Source organism: Arthrobotrys flagrans, assembly GCF_004000055.1.
Source record: "Arthrobotrys flagrans strain CBS H-5679 chromosome Unknown unitig_3, whole genome shotgun sequence".
Classification (NCBI taxonomy): Eukaryota; Fungi; Ascomycota; class Orbiliomycetes; order Orbiliales; family Orbiliaceae; genus Arthrobotrys; species Arthrobotrys flagrans.
In genome coordinates, this window is record NW_027137547.1 from 822,167 (window position 1) to 846,144 (window position 23,978).

General features: G+C 46.2%; 7 protein-coding genes across 7 annotated transcripts; 6 read left to right on the top strand and 1 right to left on the bottom strand.

The window, feature by feature from the left end:
- Positions 1-324: 324 nt before the first annotated feature.
- On the top strand, positions 325-890 carry DFL_001621 (uncharacterized protein; the record flags this gene model as incomplete). The annotated part of the gene is made up of 3 exons (XM_067630269.1): positions 325-328; positions 521-617; positions 752-890. The coding sequence occupies 3 exons, from the start codon at positions 325-327 to the stop codon at positions 888-890; spliced, it is 240 nt and encodes a 79-aa protein (XP_067492929.1).
- Positions 891-990: 100 nt separating this feature from the next.
- On the top strand, positions 991-2,967 carry DFL_001622 (uncharacterized protein; the record flags this gene model as incomplete). Its single annotated transcript, XM_067630270.1, has 3 exons — positions 991-2,460; positions 2,528-2,839; positions 2,890-2,967. 3 exons carry the CDS (start codon positions 991-993, stop codon positions 2,965-2,967), a joined length of 1,860 nt encoding a protein of 619 aa, XP_067492930.1.
- Positions 2,968-5,996: 3,029 nt separating this feature from the next.
- On the top strand, positions 5,997-8,157 carry DFL_001623 (uncharacterized protein; the record flags this gene model as incomplete). The annotated part of the gene is made up of 3 exons (XM_067630271.1): positions 5,997-6,318; positions 6,378-8,061; positions 8,127-8,157. 3 exons carry the CDS (start codon positions 5,997-5,999, stop codon positions 8,155-8,157), a joined length of 2,037 nt encoding a protein of 678 aa, XP_067492931.1.
- A 702-nt stretch (positions 8,158-8,859) lies between these two features.
- Positions 8,860-10,013, top strand: DFL_001624 (uncharacterized protein; the record flags this gene model as incomplete). The annotated part of the gene is made up of 4 exons (XM_067630272.1): positions 8,860-8,903; positions 9,103-9,123; positions 9,207-9,550; positions 9,610-10,013. 4 exons carry the CDS (start codon positions 8,860-8,862, stop codon positions 10,011-10,013), a joined length of 813 nt encoding a protein of 270 aa, XP_067492932.1.
- A 5,268-nt stretch (positions 10,014-15,281) lies between these two features.
- On the top strand, positions 15,282-15,770 carry DFL_001625 (uncharacterized protein; the record flags this gene model as incomplete). The annotated part of the gene is made up of 1 exon (XM_067630273.1): positions 15,282-15,770. The coding sequence occupies one exon, from the start codon at positions 15,282-15,284 to the stop codon at positions 15,768-15,770; it is 489 nt and encodes a 162-aa protein (XP_067492933.1).
- A 1,744-nt stretch (positions 15,771-17,514) lies between these two features.
- On the top strand, positions 17,515-20,298 carry DFL_001626 (uncharacterized protein; the record flags this gene model as incomplete). The annotated part of the gene is made up of 1 exon (XM_067630274.1): positions 17,515-20,298. The coding sequence occupies one exon, from the start codon at positions 17,515-17,517 to the stop codon at positions 20,296-20,298; it is 2,784 nt and encodes a 927-aa protein (XP_067492934.1).
- Positions 20,299-21,531: 1,233 nt separating this feature from the next.
- DFL_001627 (uncharacterized protein) lies at positions 21,532-23,021 on the bottom strand (the record flags this gene model as incomplete). The annotated part of the gene is made up of 2 exons (XM_067630275.1): positions 21,532-22,608; positions 22,668-23,021. 2 exons carry the CDS (start codon positions 23,019-23,021, stop codon positions 21,532-21,534), a joined length of 1,431 nt encoding a protein of 476 aa, XP_067492935.1.
- Between the last annotated feature and the right edge of the window lie 957 nt (positions 23,022-23,978).

Consider the following 23,978-nt stretch of genomic DNA (forward strand, 5'->3'; position numbering starts at 1 on the left):
GGATTTTGCTAGGCCCATAGGAAAGAAATCGAATTTAGAATATTCGATATCTGCGGTGTCCCTGCATGCTTGCATTGCATACCTTCGAATCATTTTCTTTTATATCTCTTTCGGCTGACTGGGATGCCGGTAATGCAGTGAATTGTTGAACGTTCGATCTTTAAATTTAAATTGTCAAGCAAAGGTCAGTCTTATTTTTCCTTGAAGTTTCAGGCCTGCCGTTATTCATCGTCATTTTGGTTATGTCGTGGCTGCTTTCTAGTTGTTTTGTGTGATGATTTGATGATGATTCGATGGTGGTTGATGGATGGTGGTTGTTGGTTGATGGGTCGGTTCTAAAGAACTCCTCCCGCTGCTTCCGCATTCACTCTCTACACCGCTCCACCGCTCCAAGGAACAGCTCTTAGTTAAACTGCCTCTCCTCCTCCTCTTCTTCCCTCCTCATTCCCACCTCATCATCATACCATCACCATCCCACTGTAGCCATAGCCATAGCACAGCACAGAATAGCATAACATAGCTACTCCCATACGTACCTTCGCCATCTCTACCACTATCAACATCACTATCATAATCTCCATCGTCAATATCTTCAGCAGCAGTTTAGCTCAAGTACTGTAGGTGCTTACTTGCTTGGCTTCCAGCATTCCCTTCTGCTCGCTAGTCCGACATAACCTGGCCCCGGCCTGACCTGGGGTTTTGTTTTTGTGAATATGTTCTGTTCTAACTCGGATTTCTGATAATTCTACAGACGACCGTTTCATTTCTGCTGCTGTTTGACATCATCTCTTCAAGCACAAGCACCATTGCATCATCATACCGGTCACAACCAACCGCCAGCCGACCAACCGACCAACGACCACAACCGACCAACGACCGGGTTGCCTTAACTACCACGCTATCTCCACCTCCATCCCAGCGGGGTACTCTTGAAGCTTCACCCGAAGCTACGATCTTAACCTCCTCTATCCTTCCTTCCCCTCCACCACCATGTCCACCTCACTACCTCCCGATACCGACCCCCAACCTCCTGCAGACCCCTCTACCGTCTCCCCGCCAGTCCCTCCCTTCCCGACAAGCATACGTACCATCTCGGATCCTACCTCGGAGGCTTCTAACCCTCTGAACGCCCTCAATGCTGCCCGTCGACCTCCTGCTGCTTCGTTCTCTTCATCATCTCCCGCAACCCCCACAACAACAAAGGCAGAACTTCCCAAAGATGCAAAGGACATGCAAGCAATCCTCAAGGCCTTCCACCAGAAACGTCAGCATTCCATGACCGGTTCGAATACTCCCACATTGGCCACAACTTCACCAGGTGGTGCTTTCATGGGCGGACCATTCAACCCCACCGCTTCTCCCCGCTTAAACCGGCCCAACGCTCCGAGTTGGCAGTCCCCATCGGTATCAGGCGCTGCACCAACACCACCGAGACAATCCCTCGGCTTCCGTCGAGGTTTAAAGCTTCCCGGCGGCCTTCCAGGTGCCTCTCCGAACCCAGGAGCGGGTAGTGGTCCTGCAGCCGCCACAAACGGTGGCTCTGACCCCGCTACTGGCTCCCTGTTCAACAAATTCTCAAACTACGTCGATACAGCAACCGGATCTCTAAAATTCGCTGGAAAAGCCGTAATACACGGTAACGGCGTCGATTTTTCTTCCGGGAGCACATTCCGTATCTCACTGGACGAACTGGAGTCTCTCGACGAATTAGGCAAGGGAAATTACGGCACAGTCTACAAAGTCATCCATCGGAAACCGAAACTCCGGGTCGCCGGCGCTGGCGTCGCTCCGGCTTTATCGTCAAAAACTCCTTCTGCATTACCCGATGGTGATAGTACGCAGTCTGGAGATGATAAACGGCTGAGCGGCGTGGTAATGGCCATGAAGGAGATAAGGCTCGAGCTCGACGAGGCTAAATTTGCGGCAATCATTATGGAATTGGATATTCTCCACCGCTGTGTTAGTCCTTATATCATCGACTTTTATGGTGCATTCTTCCAGGAAGGTGCTGTGTATATCTGTATAGAATGGATGGATGGTGGGTCGATGGATAAACTCTACGGCGATGGAGTTCCCGAACATGTTCTGAAAAAGGTCACGTGGGGTACAGTGATGGGTCTCAAATACTTAAAGGAAGAACATAACATCATCCATCGGGACGTAAAGCCCACGAATATATTGGTGAACACCAAGGGAGATGTCAAGCTGTGCGATTTTGGGGTCAGCGGGAACTTGGTGGCGAGTATTGCGAAAACGAACATCGGGTGTCAGAGTTACATGGCACCTGAAAGGATCGCGACAGGGGCGAATGGGAATACGGGTGGTGGGATTGGGAATAAGGATGGGACGTATAGTGTCCAGAGCGATATCTGGAGTTTGGGGTTGAGTATTTTGGAATGTGCGATGGGGAGGTATCCGTACCCCCCGGAGACTTATAATAATATATTCAGTCAGCTGAGTGTGAGTATTCTCCCGACCCTATTTTCGAAATGTTTTTTTTGGAGACATGCTGATTTGTGGCTTATAGGCAATTGTGGACGGTCCGCCGCCAGATCTGCCGGATGAAGGGTTTTCGCCTCAGGCTAGGGACTTCGTGAGGCGGACGTTGCACAAGGTACCCAAGATGCGGCCGACCTATGCTGCTTTGCTGCAGCATCCGTGGTTGTCAGAGATGCAGACGACTCAGACGATTACCGAGGAAGAAGAGCCGGAAGAAGGTGAAGAAGCCCCGAGTGTGGAACAGCAACAGCCGGCTACGCCGGTGACAAGCGGGTTCCCAGAGGTGGGAGAGTGGGTTGTCGAGCAGTTGAAGAGGAGGGAAGAGAAGTTGAGGGAAGGGGTAGGTGGGGAGGAGCTAAGCCTGCGTTACACAGTGTGGCGTTGGATAAGGTTGTGAGCCCTGTGAGGGAGACGCCGAGGGATGATGGGTTGGCAGATGGGATCGGAGGGTTGACGGTGAATTCGTAGACTCAGCTTTAGACTGATGCTATGACCTCATTTTTTTTTTGGCAGGCCTCATTTTTTTTTCTTCTTCGTTCATAAACTTCACTTCTTTGATGTCTTTTTTTGATATATATAAGCTTTTTTCTTCTTTCTTTCTTTGCCCTGTTTCTTTTTCTTCTGTTCCCTTTTCTTTAGTTGCAGATCGTTTGCCATATCTTCTCCTTAGTCTACGTTCTTGAGCGCATGAGTTTTTGGCTTCTTTTTTTTTTGTTCAATTTCTTTAAACTGGCATGTTCCTCCAATTCTTCTCGCTTCCTGTTTTCTGTCCACGGGGTTCGTCTTTTGTGCACTCGTTATAGATGAGATACCTTCGCTTTGAATTGTCTCTTTTTTTACTTCGTCATCGTCGCTCTTGATGGTTTACTTTTTACTTTCGATTCTACTTGGAAGCAAAGCAGCATAGGTATACTTTTGGAAGAGGCGGTACATACGTTACGAAAGGTATATACTGATGATGATGGTTTTTTATATTTTAGATCTTATCGTGCGTAGGGGTGAAGTAGATATCTAGGCGTGCAAACCAAATCTCCCCTCACCGTTCTCAACCAATCCGGGATTCTTCCTCAAAACACAATCGACAATGTCCTTGGGTATAAAAGTCCCATGGCTGTCTGAATAAAACTGTTTGACCTTCGTCCCCCCGAAAAGATCCGACGTCGGGAACATTTTCTTTCATTCCAGGAATCCCAGAGTGATACCTATTTTCAACCATCCGACGTTCTTTAAAATGGCTTTCGAAAAAGCGAGCCACCGGTCTCGAGATACTTCGAAGTCGTCGTAGCAAAGGACTTTTACACTCTCCGGGGGTATTGAAAAGAAACCGGGACTGAAAAAAAAAAAGATACGTTAGCTTCAACTTTTTCAATATTACCTGCGATCGAGTTTTCGGTGGCAGCGGTGGATAGGAATCCCAGGTAGGACCGGAGGTGTCGGTGGGCGATGGGGTGGATGTGTTTACAGGCGAAGAGGAGATTATTTGGAAGTGGAGTTCCGGGGGGTGCGGGATGGGTTCATTGGGTATTATTATTGGCTCTCAGAGTATGATTTGAAGATATATGGTATATATCGCTAGCCGTATCTTGGTATCGAAGTCCGCCTACGTTTTGTACTACCCAAGCAGCCTCGTAACCAGGATGTTGTATATACTTGAGTATCCAGACTGAGATGGTATGAAATCTTGGATTTGCGAGTTTTCCTATTAAATTGATCTATTCCAGAGGTCTTGTGAATTCGAGATGGTCTGAGGATTCAGTACTAGTAGAGTAGCTAACGAGAGCTATCAGCCTTCCCACTCGTCATCTTAGTCTCGTTTAGTTTCGAGGCTAGAGAATCCCGTTGTCTCTGCCGAGAAAAAATATATATATATATATATTACTACAATCTTACAAGATGTGCTAAAGTCTGGTCAACATGGGACGGAAATATTTTTATATTCGAGAATCTTAGAAATGCGCGCGACGGAAGGTGGGAGGATATGTAAAAGTATCCGACTGTTGGATTTGGACCTGGTCAGCAGTAGCAGAAGTTGAGTTGACAGGTCTGGGCGTTCGGCCGACCAAGGTTTCGGAATCCATCTGCTCTTCTATACTATTACCGGCTTCGTTTGTTTCATTCGAAAGGATTTGAATCGTGTCCGCTGATGGCAAAGCCGACGTAACTGCACAGTAGCGGTGCAGGCCGGTCTGACGACTCAACTTCCGCCTGAGAATCCCTGCCGAATGCAGAAGACCCAGCCTCAAAAGACGGGGACACGGAGATGTGCTGTTGAAGTTACCAAAAGTGACGTCTTCGGCAAGGGCCGGTATGACACGTTTCCGCTATCAAACGTTGATTGGAAGCATCCCGCTGGACTAGCTTATTCTCCGTCTTGTACAGAGTATTTGTCTGACTTGTGTAAACTTCTTGGACGTAAGATTGTCAGTTAAACATCCAAACTTTCTTAGTGCGGAGAGCCAATGGCAAAACTAAGGGAGATATTTTCAAGGGAAAGAAATCTGGGCGACACTGCCTCCATGTATGATCTGATCCGTCGGGAGACAACGGAAGGAGGGGATGTGGTTGGTTCCTGAAGATATCTGCAGAAATGTCTGCAGCAGGATCGAAGGGAAGGATCGGGTCCACTTTTTCGATATATCTATCTCTGGAACCACAATCTCTTCAAAGTCTTAAAGGAACCCCACGAATCAATTGAGATACCGTAGGAAAACGTAACCGACGACGAGCCTGATACAATCGTGTAACTCCGAAAAGGTGTGTTGGTTAGTGTTCGTGCGTGCATCTGCAAGCCAGGAAGACTCTCCGGTTTTACGCTTTCAGCCCGTCATGCATAACTAGGATCGCTTGTGTACACCAACATTGAAAATCGAACGATCGCATCATCGTAGCCAAGTCGTCAATAGCTCTTCTTTGATGGTGGTGTCAATATCCCATCTGCTCGAGAATGCATTTTCTTATTCGAGGCTTTCTTGGCTTGGCTGGCTGGCTATGGCTGTGAGAGAATTGGAAGGAGGTCCCTTTTTATTACCGTATGCTCTCCTCGTCTTTATTATTTCATCACATCGCCATCGCTCTTCTCTCTTTCTCCTCCTCTTCTCCCTTTCTGCTATTCCGTTTTTTTTTTAGTTTTAAAAGTAATTAATCTTCTGTCACCATGTTTTTCGTCAATTCAGTCGTGGCCTAAGGCCATTTAATCTGTTCGCACTGCCAAACCGGTTACGTAAACACTACGCCCAAACACCGTCTTGACCAGATTTGGACCGTTCATTCTCGAAGCCGGTACCTGAATAGGTCCCAACGGGTCGACCGTCGTCGGTCGCATATCGTCACCGGGTTTCAAATCGATATCAGATTAATCCATCTCTTCTCGCTCTGCCTTACATCTCTTTGGCGCAATTGAGGCGGGTTACCACTACTTAGCCACGCCCCATCTTGAAACCTAAATAACGATTCAAACAACGTCATAACCTTCGCAGCCTCCATCCGCACAAACCAAAATGTCATTCATCACTACACCGACCGCCTTCCGTCTCCGTGACGGTATGGCTGGATTCTCTTCAATCGATATGACCTACAATTCCACGGACCTTCTCTTACAAACTACCGCTTCGGCAGCTACTACGATCTTCAAGGGACATATGCCGCCACACTCCTCGCATCCGTCGTTAGGGAACCTTGTTCTACTAGTATTTGAAGCAGTATTGCAAGTCGTGTGCGTCAGTTTACCGGGGTATATTATCGCCAGGCAGGGCGTGTTCGATGCTGGGAACCAGAAGTTTGTATCGAATTTGAACGTTAGCTTGTTTACGCCATGTTTGAGTATGTTGCCTTCCCATCCATCACGGCCTTGGATCTTCCGCTGATAGGTTTGAATGTAGTCTTTACGAAACTAGCCTCTCAACTGACCGTTGATAAACTCGCCGACCTCACCGTTATTCCTGTCATATTTATCGTCATGACTGTTGTTTCCTACATCGGTTCCGTCCTCGTCGCGAAGGCATTCAAATTCGGTCGACGGGCCAGAAACTTCGTCATCGCCATGGGTGTCTTCGGAAACTCGAATTCGCTGCCGATTTCGTTGGTACTATCGCTGGCTTTCACGCTGAAAGGTTTGCACTGGAGTAAGATACCTGGCGACAACGATAATGACGTTGCTGCCCGTGGTATCCTGTATTTGCTCATCTTTCAGCAGTTGGGGCAGTTGGTACGATGGAGTTGGGGATATCATGTTCTGCTCGCACCGGCGAGCGCGTATACCGTCGAGGAAGGTGGGACACGAGATGCCGATGACGAAGCCGAAAACCCGTTCTTTGGCGGAAACGACCGCTATACCGACGAGCCTACCCCTATTGTTTCTCGCACCGAATCCATCGACTCCGAAAGCGAATGGGATGAAGATCTTGAGACCGGCGCGCGTAGAAAACCAACCGATCCCTTCCGTCACCCCGGGTTTCCTGAATATGAAGGTCTTACGAGTCCCACCAGCGAAGCACCGCAACTCATCATTGGCCGTCCGATCACCGGTATGAATCGCCGTGACAGCGAGAACATTCGAAGCCACCTAGATAGGTTGAATTCCGGATCGAGCATCCCACCGAAGATGAAGACTTTACCACCTGTACCGCAGGGTTTGGAAAGCGTGACCGAGGCATTCGGGAATACACAGCGTAAGGGTAGTGGTCAGCGATATCATGATGTCGAAACTCCGGGACAATCGTCGACAGCGGTCAGCGCGAGTGCTAGCAATATTTCGTCTCCGACAACGTCGAGGTCTGACAGTCCCACTCGGTCGAAAATGGTGAAACGTGATTCCAGGGTCATCACTAGCTTTCCTGAGCCGTCAGAGTCCGCCATCGCATCGCCCATGAGCTCGAAAACTAATCTCCTCAAGGCCGTTCCCGAACTCCGACACAAGATGAGCAAGAACCTCGCCCAGGCGACCAAGAAACTCCCCAAGGCACCAAAGTGGTCTAAGAAACCGGCCGGTTTCCTTAAGCGCTTCTTCATGGGCCTCTGGGAGTTCATGAACCCGCCACTCTGGGCCATGTTGGCAGCCCTCCTCGTCGCATCCGTCCCCGCACTCCAGAAGCTCTTCTTCACCCCGGGAACCTTTGTCGAAAACTCCGCCACCAGAGCAATTAAGCAATCTGGAAATGTTGCCGTTCCATTAATCCTCGTGGTCCTGGGTGCCAACCTCGCCGGAAACACCATCCCAAAGCCAGAGGATGACCCACTCGCCACCCAAGGGCATCATAAAGCCACCGCCCGTCACGAACGAAACATCCTTCTGGCCGCACTGGTCTCCCGTATGGTCATCCCGACGATAATAATAGCGCCTATGCTAGCTATCGCCGCGAAATTCCTACCGATCAGTTTACTCGGCGACCCGATATTTATTATCGTATGTTTCTTACTCGCGGGTGCGCCAAGTGCCTTACAGCTTAGCCAGATATGTCAGTTGAATGGGGTGTACGAGAACGTGATGGCGAAGATATTGTTCTGGAGTTATGTGGTAGTTATTCTACCGAGCACGTTGATTTTGGTGATATGTGGGTTGGAAGTGTAAGTTCATACATCCTCGGTTTCTAAATACCACTTTTTTGACGAAAATACTAACGGAAATCTAGGGTCGAATGGGCGACTTATGATAAAGCATGAATGAAGGGATGGAAGATTGTAAAAGAGGGGTCGGAAACTTAACTAACGAATTTCTTAGCCTGTGGTTTTTAGTGCTTACTAGTATCATTCCGGAGCATCTTTTCACGTGGACGGTTTTTCTTTTCGGGCGGTTCTCTATGGTTTTTTTTTTTAGCACATGATGTCTCTTTTTGTTGTAGTCTTCACCTTTCTGCGCAACGCTTTTTTGCGACTGCAGGTATGCAGAAAATTTGAACTGGGATAGGTACACATATGGAACATTGGAGTTTTTTCTTGTTTCTTTATGTTTTTGGTTTTCTATTGTTTATGAGCAGGTGTATACCCCTTGGGAATTCAATGATTCTCGAGGTGAATTGGTATGGTATGAGAGAAGATATGAATCAACAAATTTTTAACCACATTACGAAAGCAGTTACATAAACCCAAGTTGTGCGATGCCAGCTAGTCCCCAACTGATTAAGCCCTGCCAATTAGGAAACCTCCCGGTTGATCTGTCGCACTCGGGGCGAAGCTAAGTTATCCAGGCCTAGCTAGACGCAGGATAGAACCGGTATGAAGTTGATGTGTGAGATCTTTTTTCATGATATTTATAGACGGGACCAAAACCTACATATTCAAATCTTGAGCGAATGGCCTCGAGTTTAAGGATTTATTTTATTACAGGATGTCACTTTCCGTCGGAATAGATAAGGATATCAATTGATGCTGGATACGAATTTCCACGTCGCACAGGAGGCGGGAACAATGTTCATGCGATTCCTGCAAGGGGGCCGCACTCGATCGATGCGGGGAGACTAGGCTGTTTGATGTAACGAACGGATCGCTTAAGAGATCTCGAGCTAATAGAAATGCCCGGGAGGGGAAGGCGACTTTTTCAATAACTATATCTTTGTTCGGATGGGTTTAATATCAGGTCCCCAATCCGGGCTCGTTGAGTTTTGACAGCCTCGAAGCATTGTTCTTCTGGTAAGTGCCAATCAAGCTATATATCCTCCCGACTAAAACTTGGATTTTGGATAATGAATTGCTAATACTCTACAAATCCCAAGGTCTTCGAAGGGTTTATCTTCAAGCTTGAATCCAATCATTGATTTCACCATGTCGCAGCCCGCGGTACCCCAATTATCTTCAATCATCCCCGGCGACTTGTCAACCTACCCTCGAAGCTCTATAATAAACGAACACACCCATCTATCCCATATCCCATCCATGGGCCTAGGCCTCGTCGCCACCCAAGACCTCCCAGCAGGAACAACATGGTACCTCGCAACGGTCGATAACTATCTCCCCATCCCCAAAAAAACATTCACCGCCATCCGCCTCGCGGGTAAAAAATATCCAGAGTGGAAAAACTTCGGCAAGTCGATTGAAATGGTGGCGGTATATTCCCCCGGTGGGATACCGTAAACATCTCACTCGATAATCTCCGGTTCTTAAACCACGGTATCATAGAAGGCGAAGCCGAAAACGGTATTGGAAACGTAGAAATCGGTGGAACCTCCGTAGCTCACGATACCCTAGCGGGGTGGACGGGATGGGCAGCAAAGGATGTAAAAAAGGGAGAACAATTAGTTGTTAATTACCTAGGATTTAAGGATTCTCCGTGGGCGAATACTTGCGAGGAGTTTTTAAAGCCTCCCGGGGAGGGGAAGTTGGATTTTGAGACTTTGGATAAGGAGACGAAGTTTGATGAGACGGCGGTGGAGATTTTGTTGACGAGAGAGCAGTTTGGGGTTTATGTGGAGAGTGGGTTGGAGAGGGAGATCGATAAGGCTTTGTTGATGGTTATTGCGAAGTGGGGGGTTTGGGATGGGGGAAGGGGGGTGTGGGTTGTTAAGGTGCCTGTTGAAGGCTGAAGAATGATATGCATTAGGTATATCAGCGTGGTGGCCTAAAATCTGATTTAGCTATGCATACGGACAAGCATACCGTCATTATTCGAAACCATAGAGCGACTAGGGTATATGTAGGTACTCAAGTATATATGAATTAAATCATCTCCAAATCCTACTTTGAGCTCAATTGATCAACCGGCGCAGTATCCATGGTTGTTCAATAGTATTTGGGCTATATATTCCGGATAGCGACGCATGGAATCCTTGTATATATCGGCAGTGTAGTGCGGTGGCGGTATAGATATATATCGTGACAATCATCTCCTTTGCCCGAGTCCGTTCTACAAAGATCAATCTTTTATTAGCCCAAGTACACGTGCAAGCTCTTGTTCGAGAAATAATTTCGTATTGATGGGAAGAGAAGGCTGTTGGCCTAACGCTCGTTATATCCTATGAAAACCAACGAGTCACCTGGGTACGAGACTATTCGGCAACCACTCATTTTTAAGAATAATTTTTGAGCATCCATCCCAATATTTAGTACAGTTGGCTATATACCATGGAAAACTTGGGGCCTAGAGGGCGCTACTGGATCTGTTCGATATGGGTATGAAACTTTGTAGAATACCGTCTCATGGCGTGAGGCTACCTTGACTAGTATACGCAGGTGAAGTCACACTGTCGCATATTATGTTTTAGCCGCAACTACCTCTTCTTTGTATTAACTCGTATTGGATGTTCAGAAGGTCTATGAACAATGTATGTACCACAATAGAGTTTTATACTTCGCCTCTCGAGAAGCTTCCTTTTTGACCTCTGATCATATGTCTTCTGCTTTTACGATGGGCGAAAGGACCTCTTCGTATAGTCAGGCGAGGGCATCTACATATCATAATGGTCCCACAAACCGGAAACCTCGGTTCGTCTTATAAATAAGAAATTAAGTCAGATATATGGGGTAGGTTGCACCGTCTAGCTTCGTGACTAGGTCAAAAATATGCACATGATGCAATAATCAGTGCGACATGAAAAACCATCCAAACTCTGAGAAATTGAGATGCATAAGTCTGATCCTCCTTTTAGTATTTTCGAAAGTGCTGGATCCGGTGGGAGGGTATGAATGAGAGTTGTGTTGTAGGTGGTCATGCGATAAAAAGATTGTTTGCGGTTGCCAGAAATGGAAAAAATAATTGCAAAAAAATAAGCCAATCTAATGCGGATGCATCTACTGCTTCACAGCGGGTGTGAAGCCCGATGCGGGGGTCGAACCCGCAGCCTTAAGATTGCCATACCAACCGGGTTGGAACCCCGTTGTTAAGAGTCTTACGCTCTACCGATTGAGCTAACCGGGCAGTTGTTGAACTGACGGCCCAAAATATGTTATATATCCTCAACTAGATAGAAAGGTCGACTCTTTAGCTAAGACGAGCATCTGCAGATCGTTATGTTACCAGACTACAGGCACGCTAGCCACGCCAGTGCCGGACGCGGAGCACAAGCTAGCCTCAAGTGCGAGATTCTCGATACTATATCGATGTATGCTATATCTCTAGGCCTTAACATCTTTGACTATTGCCCGGTTAACATTCGCTTCATGAATTCATCGGCAGAACATGCGTAACGTACGTGTTGTATTATATTAACGTAAGACTAGTTGAGGAAACCGCCTAGAGCTCGAAGCTAGCTAACCTGTAGGTACTGGCCCATTATATCAATCACCGAATCAATTTTAGTACTATTACTTACTTGATTAAGACATAAGTACTAGATAGAGGCTGAAGGGTTTATGTACTTATTATAGAATCGACGCAGCTTTTCTAGCCGATATATTACCTGCTCAAGTAGGTATATATATACCTATACAACTAAGTCGCTAGCACTAGAATCCTAGGTATATATATATGCTACTACCCAAGTCTCCTTGGAAAGCCGATGTGAGCTTTCTTGAATAAACTTGGGATTTTCTAACCAATTCTCTATCCAATGCTGCGAAGTCGAGGCACGTGTAGCCCACTACAGTGTCGCCACGATGTCTGGATTCGAGGCTCTCCACCACATTGCCATGCTAGTAACTACAACTGTAATTACGATGGAAACTTCTATCAGCGATCTGCCTTACCCTATGAACTAAAAATATTCCGTTTATATGGTTCCAATTCTTTAGTATTTACCGATAGCTTTATCACTTACTAGCCAGGAAAGTGGTGTTTTTGAATACCATTATAATCAGAATTAATTATAAGGAATATTTTATCCTCAATACCGTTCTCGTCCGTATTGAGCGCTGTATTGCCGTATTACGACAAAAAAATATTAAATTCGTATCAATAATACCGTATCGATAAACCTCCTCTTTCTGCTGCAGTACATACCGAGGCCTAGGTACTTAACGGTGCTCCAAACAAATGGATGTTGCATGTTGTGCGTTTAAGTTCTATCGACCTTAAGGCCTTACGCCAGTCATGAATGAGCAATGTTTATTACTAAAATTGTAATGGAGTTGATATTTCGTTCAATGTTCTCTGGCACCAAGTGGTCAAAACCGCGGTGGGAATCGTTAGCTGTCAATTTGTCCATCTGTAGGTCCAGCGTCATCCGCTTCTAAATTTGAAGGTATCGATATATCGTCCCTTCTCGAGTTTGTGAGATCGATGTACTTGACATCCTGGTGTTGTGAGGTGGTAAAATGGTCTCTGGGAGACTACCAACTATCTAGCTGGCCCATTAGCTGTACATAGGTAAAATGGAAGGTAAAGAGCGGTGGGCGGTATGCCCGCCTATAAGCCGGGAGGAACGAAGGTGTTTATTGAATGAAGGGCCTAAATAACAAGAACTCGCGCTGTGAATATATCATAGGGTGCCGTAAAATAATGAATGCTCGTTTGTATATATATATATATATATATATATGAGTCATAAATATAAAATAAGATATGTGTGTGTATGGCCGAACCCAGCATAGCAGAATATAATTTATAGACAGAACGAATGAATGCGCCATACGCCAAGTCAAACGTATATAGCGCTCTACTAAAACAAATCAGTGACAACTTCAAATGATTTTGACTTATCTTTATTAATTAGGTACATACTTTAGTATAGTTATTGGTATATTCAAAAAAAATCCCCACTTTAAGCGCCATTAACTTGTACGTACGCGAACCCTCACACTGCTAGAAACGTCACGTTTTACTTAACGAAATTGCACAAAACAGAAGGTATGATAAAATCAACGGTAAAATACACGAATATAGAAATATATCAGCGAGTGAAACTAGTGCCCATCGTTAGTTTCGAAATTAATCGTCGATCGGTCTCTATCCGTTGGGGAACTGTTCAAAAATTTCTTGTTCACAATCACTAACTTCCTGATTGGGCACAACTAAAGTCGATTTAAATCAATAGAAGAAGAAATGTGCGCACCCGATAGCCCACAGCGTGTCGGTGATTTACTGCGCACATATTCATCGTGATCGACTTCGGGTACGACCGCTCATAATTATGGCAGTGATATTAAATACTTATGGAAAAGGTCGAAGGATTTACACAACCCCATTCTTAGTCTCGGTGCCAGAGTTGCATATGAACCCCTGAAATCTCACGACACAATAGATTTGGTACTCGACTACGCGGCTCAGAGCTCATTTAAAGCTTACAAAGTTCAATAGTCCCGCGATCTATAAAAGATATGTGTAGCTGCCAAATGATCCCGTTGCGCCCGTCTGCGTTCACGGAGCGCGGGGTCGAGCTACCAAATTGTGATAGTTATGACAGCCCCGGTAGCAATTCCATACTTGCATACAAACCTGATGGAAATCATTGATCGAACAGAAAGCTCATGGGGAGCTTTCCTTCAACCTGAAACATGATTTTGCGAATTTGTGCTTGTGGATCCATGGACTGGAACACAAGTTACGTTGCTCGAGAACGGAAAACCACTGGAAAGTCCCCCAGATTCTGCACAGATCGTTGCATGCACAACATCATTCGATTCTAAGTCATTTTAAAAAGAACCTTACTCTAAATCGAAACTTTCTTCAAGGAGGGCTAGGTAGTCTGAGGAACACAGTAGATAGCTGCCATCAAGGTACTTAGCTTATTCATAATCACTAGGTAAATAGACTCATGCCAGAAATCCGAACCGTGGTATTATACCTACTTACTTGACCTACTCGTAATCTTAGGAGCGTTGTGTGCGATCGAAGGATGTCTTTGACTAATTTTTGGAGGCTGTTTTTTTTTTTGACGGGATGATGAAATCCCGCGACTTGACAGAATGTAATGTCGTTAGAAGTGTAAAAGTCGCCAGCCGAATTGCATTGAAAATGCCTAGTGCAGTTCTATTCTCAAGCCATCAGACGAACTTGATATTGAAGATCGATTTGCGAACCGGCCCCACAAAAAGAAGTTTGTGCGATATACCATCTTATGAATACTTCAGCGGCTCAAGTCGATCTGCCTGCCCGCACTAATACAAATATCAAAATAGAATTTTTCTTGTCTCATTTTCTTTCTTCCTTCTTACGGATATTAGACAAAACTACATAATCTGTAATCGCCTTAGTACAGATCCGATACTTATAGCTTGAAACCAGAGCCAACAGGCCAAGCATTTTCAAGCTTTCGTTGTGCGGAAAAGTTACAGGGGTAGCTCTCCGCCAACCTCGGGACTCCACACCTGCACAGACCATTCGCCAGTTCATCCAGATTAAATTTCACCAACCTATTTCGAAGCTTTACCTGAGCTTTATGGGCCAGGTAATTTCCACCGAAATTATTCGCCATGGTGGAGAACACTTTGGTTGGTGACAATGGCTTGTTGGAAGTTACATGTGCGCAACGACATGCTATTCTTGGTAGCACGGGCGTTGATCATGTCTCTGTGACCCTTGTATGGTTGCAATGGGATGCAAGTAAATTCTGCGAGTGTGAATATTTTTCCAACTACCGCGTACACAGATGAGGTGATTCGAACGGGGACAACCATGTCCCCTGAGCTAAGAGCAGCGAAACGTTATTAGATCAGGTAACTTTCCGATCGATCGGAAGATATTAGCATGATGCGAGGGAACTTCGAGGGCAAGCGATAGAGGTATATAAGTCCTGAACCACCCTCGTTCTATCATATATTTTTTTTATATCTTCTATTGACAACCTTGAAAGTCTTCAAACCTCTAAGGTATATCTTCACTATCTAATTAATATTTAGAGCTAAGCTCTGACATCATACCTACTACACTCGTTAATTATACATACCATCCTCCCGCCCTACGTATCAAAACCAGCAAAATGCAGCTGACTAATCTCATCCTCCCCATTCTTTCACTCGCTTCTGCCCTGAACGCGAGCCCAATCCTCGCGCCTCGCGCCGATGCTCCCGCCAACGTCTTCACAGTCACAGATTTCTACGACAGCGGCGTCCCACATTCCCTCTACTCATACGTTTCATTTAACGTACGGGACCCTACATTCACCGCATACTGCACTGCTAGTTCCTCCGTCGTGCCTACTATCGCTACTACACCTTTCCCCACAAGATGCAACAAGCCTGGTGTATCCTTTGGGCTTGAGTACAAGACGGGTATTGGTTATGTCTTGACTATCATTCACAGATATAACAAGGATCAAACGATTGATCTTGGTATCATCTGGGTTGGAACCGACGTTCAGACTAGAGTCAATCCTACCAATCCCAATGGCAATGTCCAGTATATCAACTACCCATCAAACTTTACCGTCCCATACAGTCGCTACACCGAGCCCAAGAAGACCAATTAAGAAATGATAATAAGAAGAAGAAGCCGCAAGAACGGCTAGGAATAGTTTGATATGGGCCATACATTCTTTACATCCTTTGAATTTGAGAATTGTTACCAGGCGATGATTTCTCACGAGTAATGAATAATGTTTTCTACGCGCAATCCTCAATGTAAAGTCGAATGAAGATATCCATACATCTATAGCTTAGCTAGTTATTTAAAAATATAGTGTCACTCCTTTAAAAGACAGTCTTTTCCATAGTAGATATTTGCGCAAGACAACTTGAGTATACACTTGAACTCGAACTCGCAGCACCACCCTCCACGAAGTTATAGACACAACAAACCAACATTTTGCTGTTTCTTTCTTGCGAATCCTCATAACTTCCATACACACGAAATGGTAGGTGGTAGACTTCCGAAGCAAAAATAACCCCCCGGTCAGAGAGCGCAGATATAAAAATTGCAAAAGAGAAGGTGATCAGGCGGTTACCAGGGCTCGAACCTGGGACCTCTCGCATATTGGATCGTGAAGAACCCTAAGCGAGAATTATACCACTAAACCATAACCGCTTGGGTGGAGATCACGGAAGCGGAGAAGCATCCATAGTGCTTACCAGAATGGATCGCTGTGAGGACGGGAACCGTGAGAAGGGCCATATTGACGTATACATATATACCAATCGAAAGGGATATGGGTGTATAGTATAATTTCCCCAAGAGATTTTACATTCCGAGGATCTCAGCTCAGGAAGGACTTTTGAGCACATATCTAGCTGGAATGGACAAAGCCATATATGCATTCAAATCGTGTCATGAAGGAAGTATTCAGGGTACCTTTGAATCGACCATGTACATTAATGTCTGCACTGTATCTCACTTTCGGTTCACCTAGCCGCCCTTTCGCCGATAACCCTGGGAAAAATTTTCAACTACCTTGTTGGATTTCTGAACCGAAAAGTGTTGAATAGCCTTACAGATCTCTGTCACTAATGCTAGAAGCCTTAACAAAAGCATTCTGAGAGGAATCATCATGTGGTCGGTTGTATGGTGTAGTGGTTAGCACTCCAGATTCTGATTGGTGATTTCTGGCGACTTGGGTTCAATTCCCAATACGACCTTACCGATCTTCCTTTTTGATCTTTTTGATCTTTTTGCTTTTGGACTTTGCCGGGATGTCTTGTGGGGTCGGTCAATCCTCTGTTTTTTTGCATCTGAGTAGAAAGAGAACTATACTATTGGACGATGCAAGTGTTTTTTGCTTTCAAGGATACTCCTTTCTCGAGATACTTTCATCATGCTGGGTCGATGGTAGACGGTTGGGCTGTTGAACCTGGTAAAAGTTGGCGATGGGGGTTTCAGCACGTGACCTCAACTTTGACGTCACTAATACAAAACCGGAATGTGTTGCGATGCATCTGGAAATGTCTCGAAGTAGCCATCAGGTTCCGGCGCCTTCTACGTCAGCCTGGATCCGTCTTGAGATCTCGACCTCAAAGGTCAGGCCACTGCCCGAGTGTACATAAATCTACCTGTTCTCGTCCGTTTCATCTTCTTCCCTCCCTTGCATTTACAACAAACCATCAAACACACTTGCCGAGTGATCACGAACTGTCACCTGAGCATTTCTGCAAAGCAAAGACACGTATAAAAGCAGCTCCTCTGCTCTGAACTGTCACATCTCACGAAGTTACGACCATAGAAAACATCAATATACCATCGCTACTGCTCTCGAATTTTTTAAATCCTCTAATACCGACAAAATGTCTGGACCAGGCGGCAACGAATACACAGACCGGGCTCTGCAGGCCATCAAAAACGCTATCGAGCTCGCTCAACAATACTCGCATGTCGAGATCCGTCCAATAAACCTGGCGGTATCTCTTCTAACCCCTCCTCCAGATGACAGCAAACCAGGTGTCACTGATACCGTCCCTCTTGGGCCTTCACTCTTCCGCCAGGCCGTCGAACGTGCCAACGGCGACTTCCAAACCTTGGACCGAGAACTGAAGAAGACTCTCGTCCGACAACCTTCACAGGATCCACCACCGGAAAACCCCACATTCTCTCCAACCATGTCCAAGGTTTTACGGAAGGCACACGATCTGCAGAAGCTTCAGAAGGACAAGTTCATCGGCGTCGACCATTTGATCATGGGAGTCGTCGAGGACCCGAACATTCAAACTGCCTTGAAAACAGCTAATGTTCCAAACACCAAAGTCCTTCTGGACGCTATTACTGCTATTCGAGGTGACAGACGAATGGATAGTAAAACTGCAGATGCAGAGTCTCCAAATGAGGCTCTCTCAAAATTTACCATTGATATGACGACTCAAGCAAGAGACGGAAAACTCGACCCGGTTATCGGACGAGAAGAAGAAGTCCGAAGAGTCATCAGAATTCTCTCAAGAAGAACAAAGAACAATCCGGTTTTGATTGGTGAACCCGGTGTCGGTAAGACGAGTGTTGCAGAAGGATTGGCCCAGCGAATTGTCGCTGCCGATGTTCCTGCAAACCTCGCCCAATGCAAGCTTCTATCACTAGATGTTGGCGCATTGGTAGCAGGTAGTAAATACCGTGGAGAGTTCGAAGAAAGAATGAAATCTGTCTTGAAAGAAATCGAGGAAAGCAAGGAGATGATAGTACTCTTCATCGATGAGATCCATCTTCTTATGGGAGCTGGTGCTAGCGGTGAAGGTGGTATGGATGCAGCTAACTTGCTCAAGCCAATGTTGGCCCGCGGCAAGCTCCACTGTATCGGTGCCACCACCCTTGCCGAATACCGAAAGTACATCGAAAAGGATGCGGCCTTCGAACGTCGTTTCCAGCAAGTAATCGTCAAGGAACCATCGCTACCTGAGACCATCTCGATTCTGAGAGGGTTGAAGGAACGATATGAAGTCCACCACGGAACAACCATCCTCGATTCTGCCCTAGTCGCGGCTGCGACTTTGGCACAACGTTATCTCACCTCGCGCAAACTCCCTGATTCGGCCATTGACCTTATGGATGAAGCTTGTTCCGCTGTCAGAGTGGCCCGTGAATCCCAACCTGAAGCTCTTGACCATCTCGAGCGCAAACTCCGCCAAATCGAAATCGAAATTCACGCCCTCGAACGAGAGAAGGATGCTGCTTCCAAAGAGCGTCTCGAAGTCGCTCGTAAAGAAGCAGCAAACGTCGAAGAAGAATTGCGCCCAGTCCGCGAGAAATACGAATCTGAGATGCGTCGAAGTAATGAACTTCAAGATCTCAAAAAACGCCTCGAGGAAAAACGACACAGGAGAGAAGCCTTGGAGCGAGAAAGAAGATTCCCTGAGGTTTATGATCTTGACAAGCACGTCATTCCCGAACTCGAGGAACGAATCCAGATCCTCGAGCGGCAGAAGATGCAAGCCGAAGTCGATCAACTCACCAACCCCTCCGAAAACGAATCCCCCCTTGTCACAGATGTTGTAGGGCCGGACCAAATCAACGAGATCGTTGCAAAATGGACGGGTATACCTGTCACCCGTCTTAAGACCACAGAAAAAGAGAAGCTTCTCAACATGGAGAAGTACCTCGCCAGGACTGTTGTTGGCCAGAAGGAAGCCGTCAAGGTAGTTTCTAACGCCATTCGTCTATCTCGGTCCGGCCTGAACAACCCCGATCAGCCAATTGCCAGCTTCCTGTTCTGTGGTCCCTCTGGTACCGGTAAGACACTCCTCACTAAGTGCCTTGCCGAGTTCCTGTTCGACGACCCGAAGAGTATGATCCGCTTCGATATGTCCGAGTACATGGAGAAACACTCTGTGGCTCGATTGATCGGCGCGCCACCCGGTTACGTAGGCCATGACTCTGGTGGCCAGCTCACTGAAGCACTCCGTCGAAAGCCATTCTCAATCCTCCTTTTCGACGAAGTCGAGAAAGCCGCTAAGGAAGTTCTTACGGTTCTCCTCCAGCTTCTTGATGAAGGTCGTATCACAGACTCCCAAGGCCGTATCGTCGACGGCAAGAACACAGTCATCATCTTGACGTCCAACTTGGGTGCTGAATACCTCACCTCCAAGCGCTCTGGTAGCGGGAAGATCGATCCTGAAACCCGAGGACTTGTCCTGGAAGCGATTCGTCGACATTTCTTACCAGAGTTTATCAACCGTCTGAGTTCCATTGTTATATTCAACCAGCTTGACCGCAAAGGCATAAGGCAAATCGTGGATCTCAGATTGGATGAAATCCAGAAACGACTGATAGACAACAACAAGAATATCCGCATAGTGGTGAACTCTGCTGCAAAGGATTATCTTGCACAAGCTGGATTTTCACAAGCCTATGGTGCCAGAGTTATGCAGAGAGTTATCGAGAAGGAAGTTTTGAATCCCCTTGCAGTATTAATCCTGAAGGGAGCAATCAGAGAGGGTGAGGAGGCACATGTTGTACTGAACGTTGAAAACGGGAAGGAAAAGATCATTGTTGTGCCAAATCACGATAGCGATATGGAGGAAGATGTAGATATGGAGATGAGTGATCCGGATGATGGTGAGCTGGAGGATGATGGGCTCTATGATTAAAGAGGGGTAAGATTCTCAGGCGCATTGTATCAACCTGAGGTTAGATAATTTGAGCATTGGCATTGCATCAGGCGTTTTTTGTTCTTCATTGTACTTACTTACTTGCTATTCCTGTTCTTTGCTTCTCACAATCATTATACTTACGATCATGGCATGGGGAGGCCTCGAGGCCCGAGGTTAATGTTAGATGGACGAAGTCTTTTATCTAGATTAATTAGCCATACTAAACTAAACAATTCAGTTTTAAACTGTTCCTATCAAATAAATACAATCCTCAATACTTAATGGGCAACCTTTTTATTTAAGCTTAATCTAGGCGTAGTTGAGGAGTTTTAACACAAAAAGCATTCCAGTCCCCGAACCAGGTGTATTACTAGTCTCGGGGTATATTACACATCCTCTTATCGGTCAAGACATTTACAACAATGTCGCGTTGACTTGTGGTATTTTATTTCACCAAAGAAACCTCGGTACATTTGAACCAGATTTCAGGGATTTTTTGCTTGGTATTTTATTATTAGCTGGGCTCGTAAGAGGTCGCTTACCTTGCAGGTCATCATGTATATAATATAATACCAGTATTCCTGGCTGCGGATCACTTTGTCCTGGGCTTCTGAAAACAAGAGCCGCTTCTATTTATAGTTAAGCTTACCCGACAGCCTGATTTATTTCTTCAGCTCTTCAGCCCTTAAACATGCACGAGAAAAAGTATCTGCCGCCTTTTTTTAATTTTCTCGGTTTTTCATCTGTGCGTCTGCAGTCTCACTAGTGCGTTTTTTGTGAAGGTATTTCAAATGATTATCATTAATCCCTGGAAAAGGAATGCTTCATGATGATTTGTTATCGTAGATTTGATGAGTGTAAAACAGAATTTCAGGCTATTTGGTATGACAGCGCCGTTAACTAAGACAGTAAATCACAAAAAAAAAAAGACATGACCCACAAAAGAAAGCCTGTATGTAAGGAAAGAAGGAAAGAAAGAAAGAAAGAAAGGAGAAAACCAGCAAACCCCCCAAGGAATGTATTTCTTGAGTCTAAGAAGTTATAAAACTACACAATGATAAAAAAAAAAATAAAAATCTGGGACCCGCTTACACACTAAACACTATGATAATGCCCGCTTTTTAAAACCTTGGTAGGAGAAAAATAGGTGTAGGTATATTTCCCGATTTTTTTTGTAAGATATTTTTTTTAGCCACCCCAACTCCTTAAATGTTCATACCATCAATAGCTTTAAGCAGCGGAAGTGGCGCTAGTGACTGGGGAAGTAGCAGTGGAAGCTGGCGCGGCTCCACCATCGTTTGGATCTATACCTCTGAAGATACTAGGGTTGGCATAGTCGATGCTAGGATAGTTGGAAGTGACTCTAGAAGTGACTGGGATGGAGGTGGTGATTGGGGCTGGGAAGGATTGAGGAGGATTGAGAGAGACGATAGAAATACCAGTGAGAGGGCGGAAGTTCTCTGTGGCCTCAAAATCAACCGAGTTATAGTTGGCACCGAAGGAGCTTGGGACGGTGTAGGTTGTGGTGGCTGGAGTCAAGATTGGTGGTGGACCGGTAGCAGAAACGATCTCAACTCTACTAGTGAGAGGGCGGAAGACATTAGGATCGGTGAAGTCTCCAGGATAGGAAGTGGGGCGGCCGGTTCCAGATGGTGGTTGGACGGGGCGACTTGTCTCTGGACCCGCGGTTTCGGCCGATGGTGGACGGCTAGTGTTTGGTGCAGGACTTGGGGCGCCAGTGCCTGGGCCGCCACGGAAGACGTTCGGGTCGTCATAGTTGATGCTTGGGTAGCCGCCGCCACGAGTCCAGGTGTATGGACCACTTTGGCTTGGTGCTGGCTCGTTGTTTCCATTTGCCGCTGGAGATGGGTTAGGAGCTGGTTTGTTGTTGGCCGTATACCCATTGGAAACAATTGGGACGGATTGGCCACCATTAAAGACGTTTGGATCATTGTAGTCAATGGATGGGTATGGTCGTCCGGTACCGGCAGCGGTGACGGTTAAACCGCCTCCAACGGTTGGGGTAGCACCACCGCCATTACCACCAGCAGTGTTGGTACATTGTTGAGCATATGGAGCGACGTATGGAGGGGTTCCACTTGTTGTCCATTGGGAACCGATCATATTCGCTTGAGTGGTTGCCCCGGCTTCAACGTAAACCTCGGTGAATATGGTATAGTACGTAACCACAGCGCCGTTGACAGTGCTAACGCCTGGCTTTAATCCAACGAGGGTAGTAGCCGTGCAGGAGACACATGCGATATCCGCACTGTATCCAACCCATCCAGTAGTCTGCGGCTCCGAACACTAGTGTATCAAATGTTATTAGTGTATAATATCGGAGACGCAAGTGAATAAATACTTACAGTAACGGTGGTGGGCATGTATGCATAAATTGTCGGAGGGCAGCCAGGTGGACCTGAGTACATTCCGTACTCTGAGTAGTACATCGTCCTAGTTGCGTATTCCGTCTCCCATGATGTTGTAAGGCCTTGTTCTGTACATTGCGCCTGAGGCGGTCTATTCCCCTCGGGTTCGGGTCGAGGTTCAGTCAAAGGTCTAGTCGTATATATTGGCCCTGTGTTTGTCCATCCAGGTGGGTATACTGTCTGTGTAATCGTCACAACATCAGGGCAAGAAAACACAGTCGTGATGTATGCAGGTATTGCTCGAACGGAGTGCAATAGGCCTGCGCCTGCTAATATGTATCTCGACTTCATATTGAATTGAGCCTTGCGGTGCTTGTTCAGCACACCGAGCTGAGGAACGAGTGAGACTTTTTTTTTTAGTGTCGTTATATGCAGCCTCTCATCCAAGCTAAGGAACCTCCAGTGGTATCAAGGTAACAGAAATCAATGAAGAAAAACCCAATGAACCCGAAAACCCCGGATTAACAAAACGAAAAGGAAACTCGTCAAAAAAAGATGTCGAGGGAGGAGTAGTGTCGTTAAAAGAGAGAATAAGTTCAGAAGCCTTCGTAAGGTCCACCTGGGCTGAAGGTAGTATAAGAACTAAAAAACCAGCAAAGGACAGCTACTAGTAAGGCTGAGAGAAGTATCAGCAAAGTAAGCTGCTTCAGCCCCACCGTAAGGATTGACGGTCAAAAATTGGAAGACTTTGTGCAGGTAGGTCAGGGTAGCTCCTCATGGAGGAGCTAAGAAAAGCCTATGGATCAGAAGAGGAAGGGAAGTAGCCTCAGCCTCCATTGATTTTTGTATGAGCATTTGATGATCTAGCCTACCAAGCTCCGCACAAAAATTCAAATCTCAAATCTTTGCGTGTCGGCGGGAGGGCTGTGAGGGGAGGAGCTTTTGCTCCCCACCAGGGCCAGCTAGCTTGGTGACAGGGATCTCGAGCTACCGAATGCAGCCTACGGTACAGCGAAGATGAGGATTTGATATGGGGGAAATGATTTGTGTTTCCAGCGATAAGTTTAGAAACCGTCGCCCGCTAAGAACGCTTCAGCCGCAAAATGGTGCAGGGATTTGGGTGGGTTCGGCCCAGGGCGACCTCTTGGCCCTGAACCAAAATCTGACACGACCGTAAGACTTATCGATTATCTGCACCAGGTATTTGCGTTTATAAAGACAGTTATATTTTTCCTTGCTTGTATGAGAATCATACCCGAAGACGGGGAGTATTTATTTGTGCGATCGATTCGAGACAGACTGAGGGCC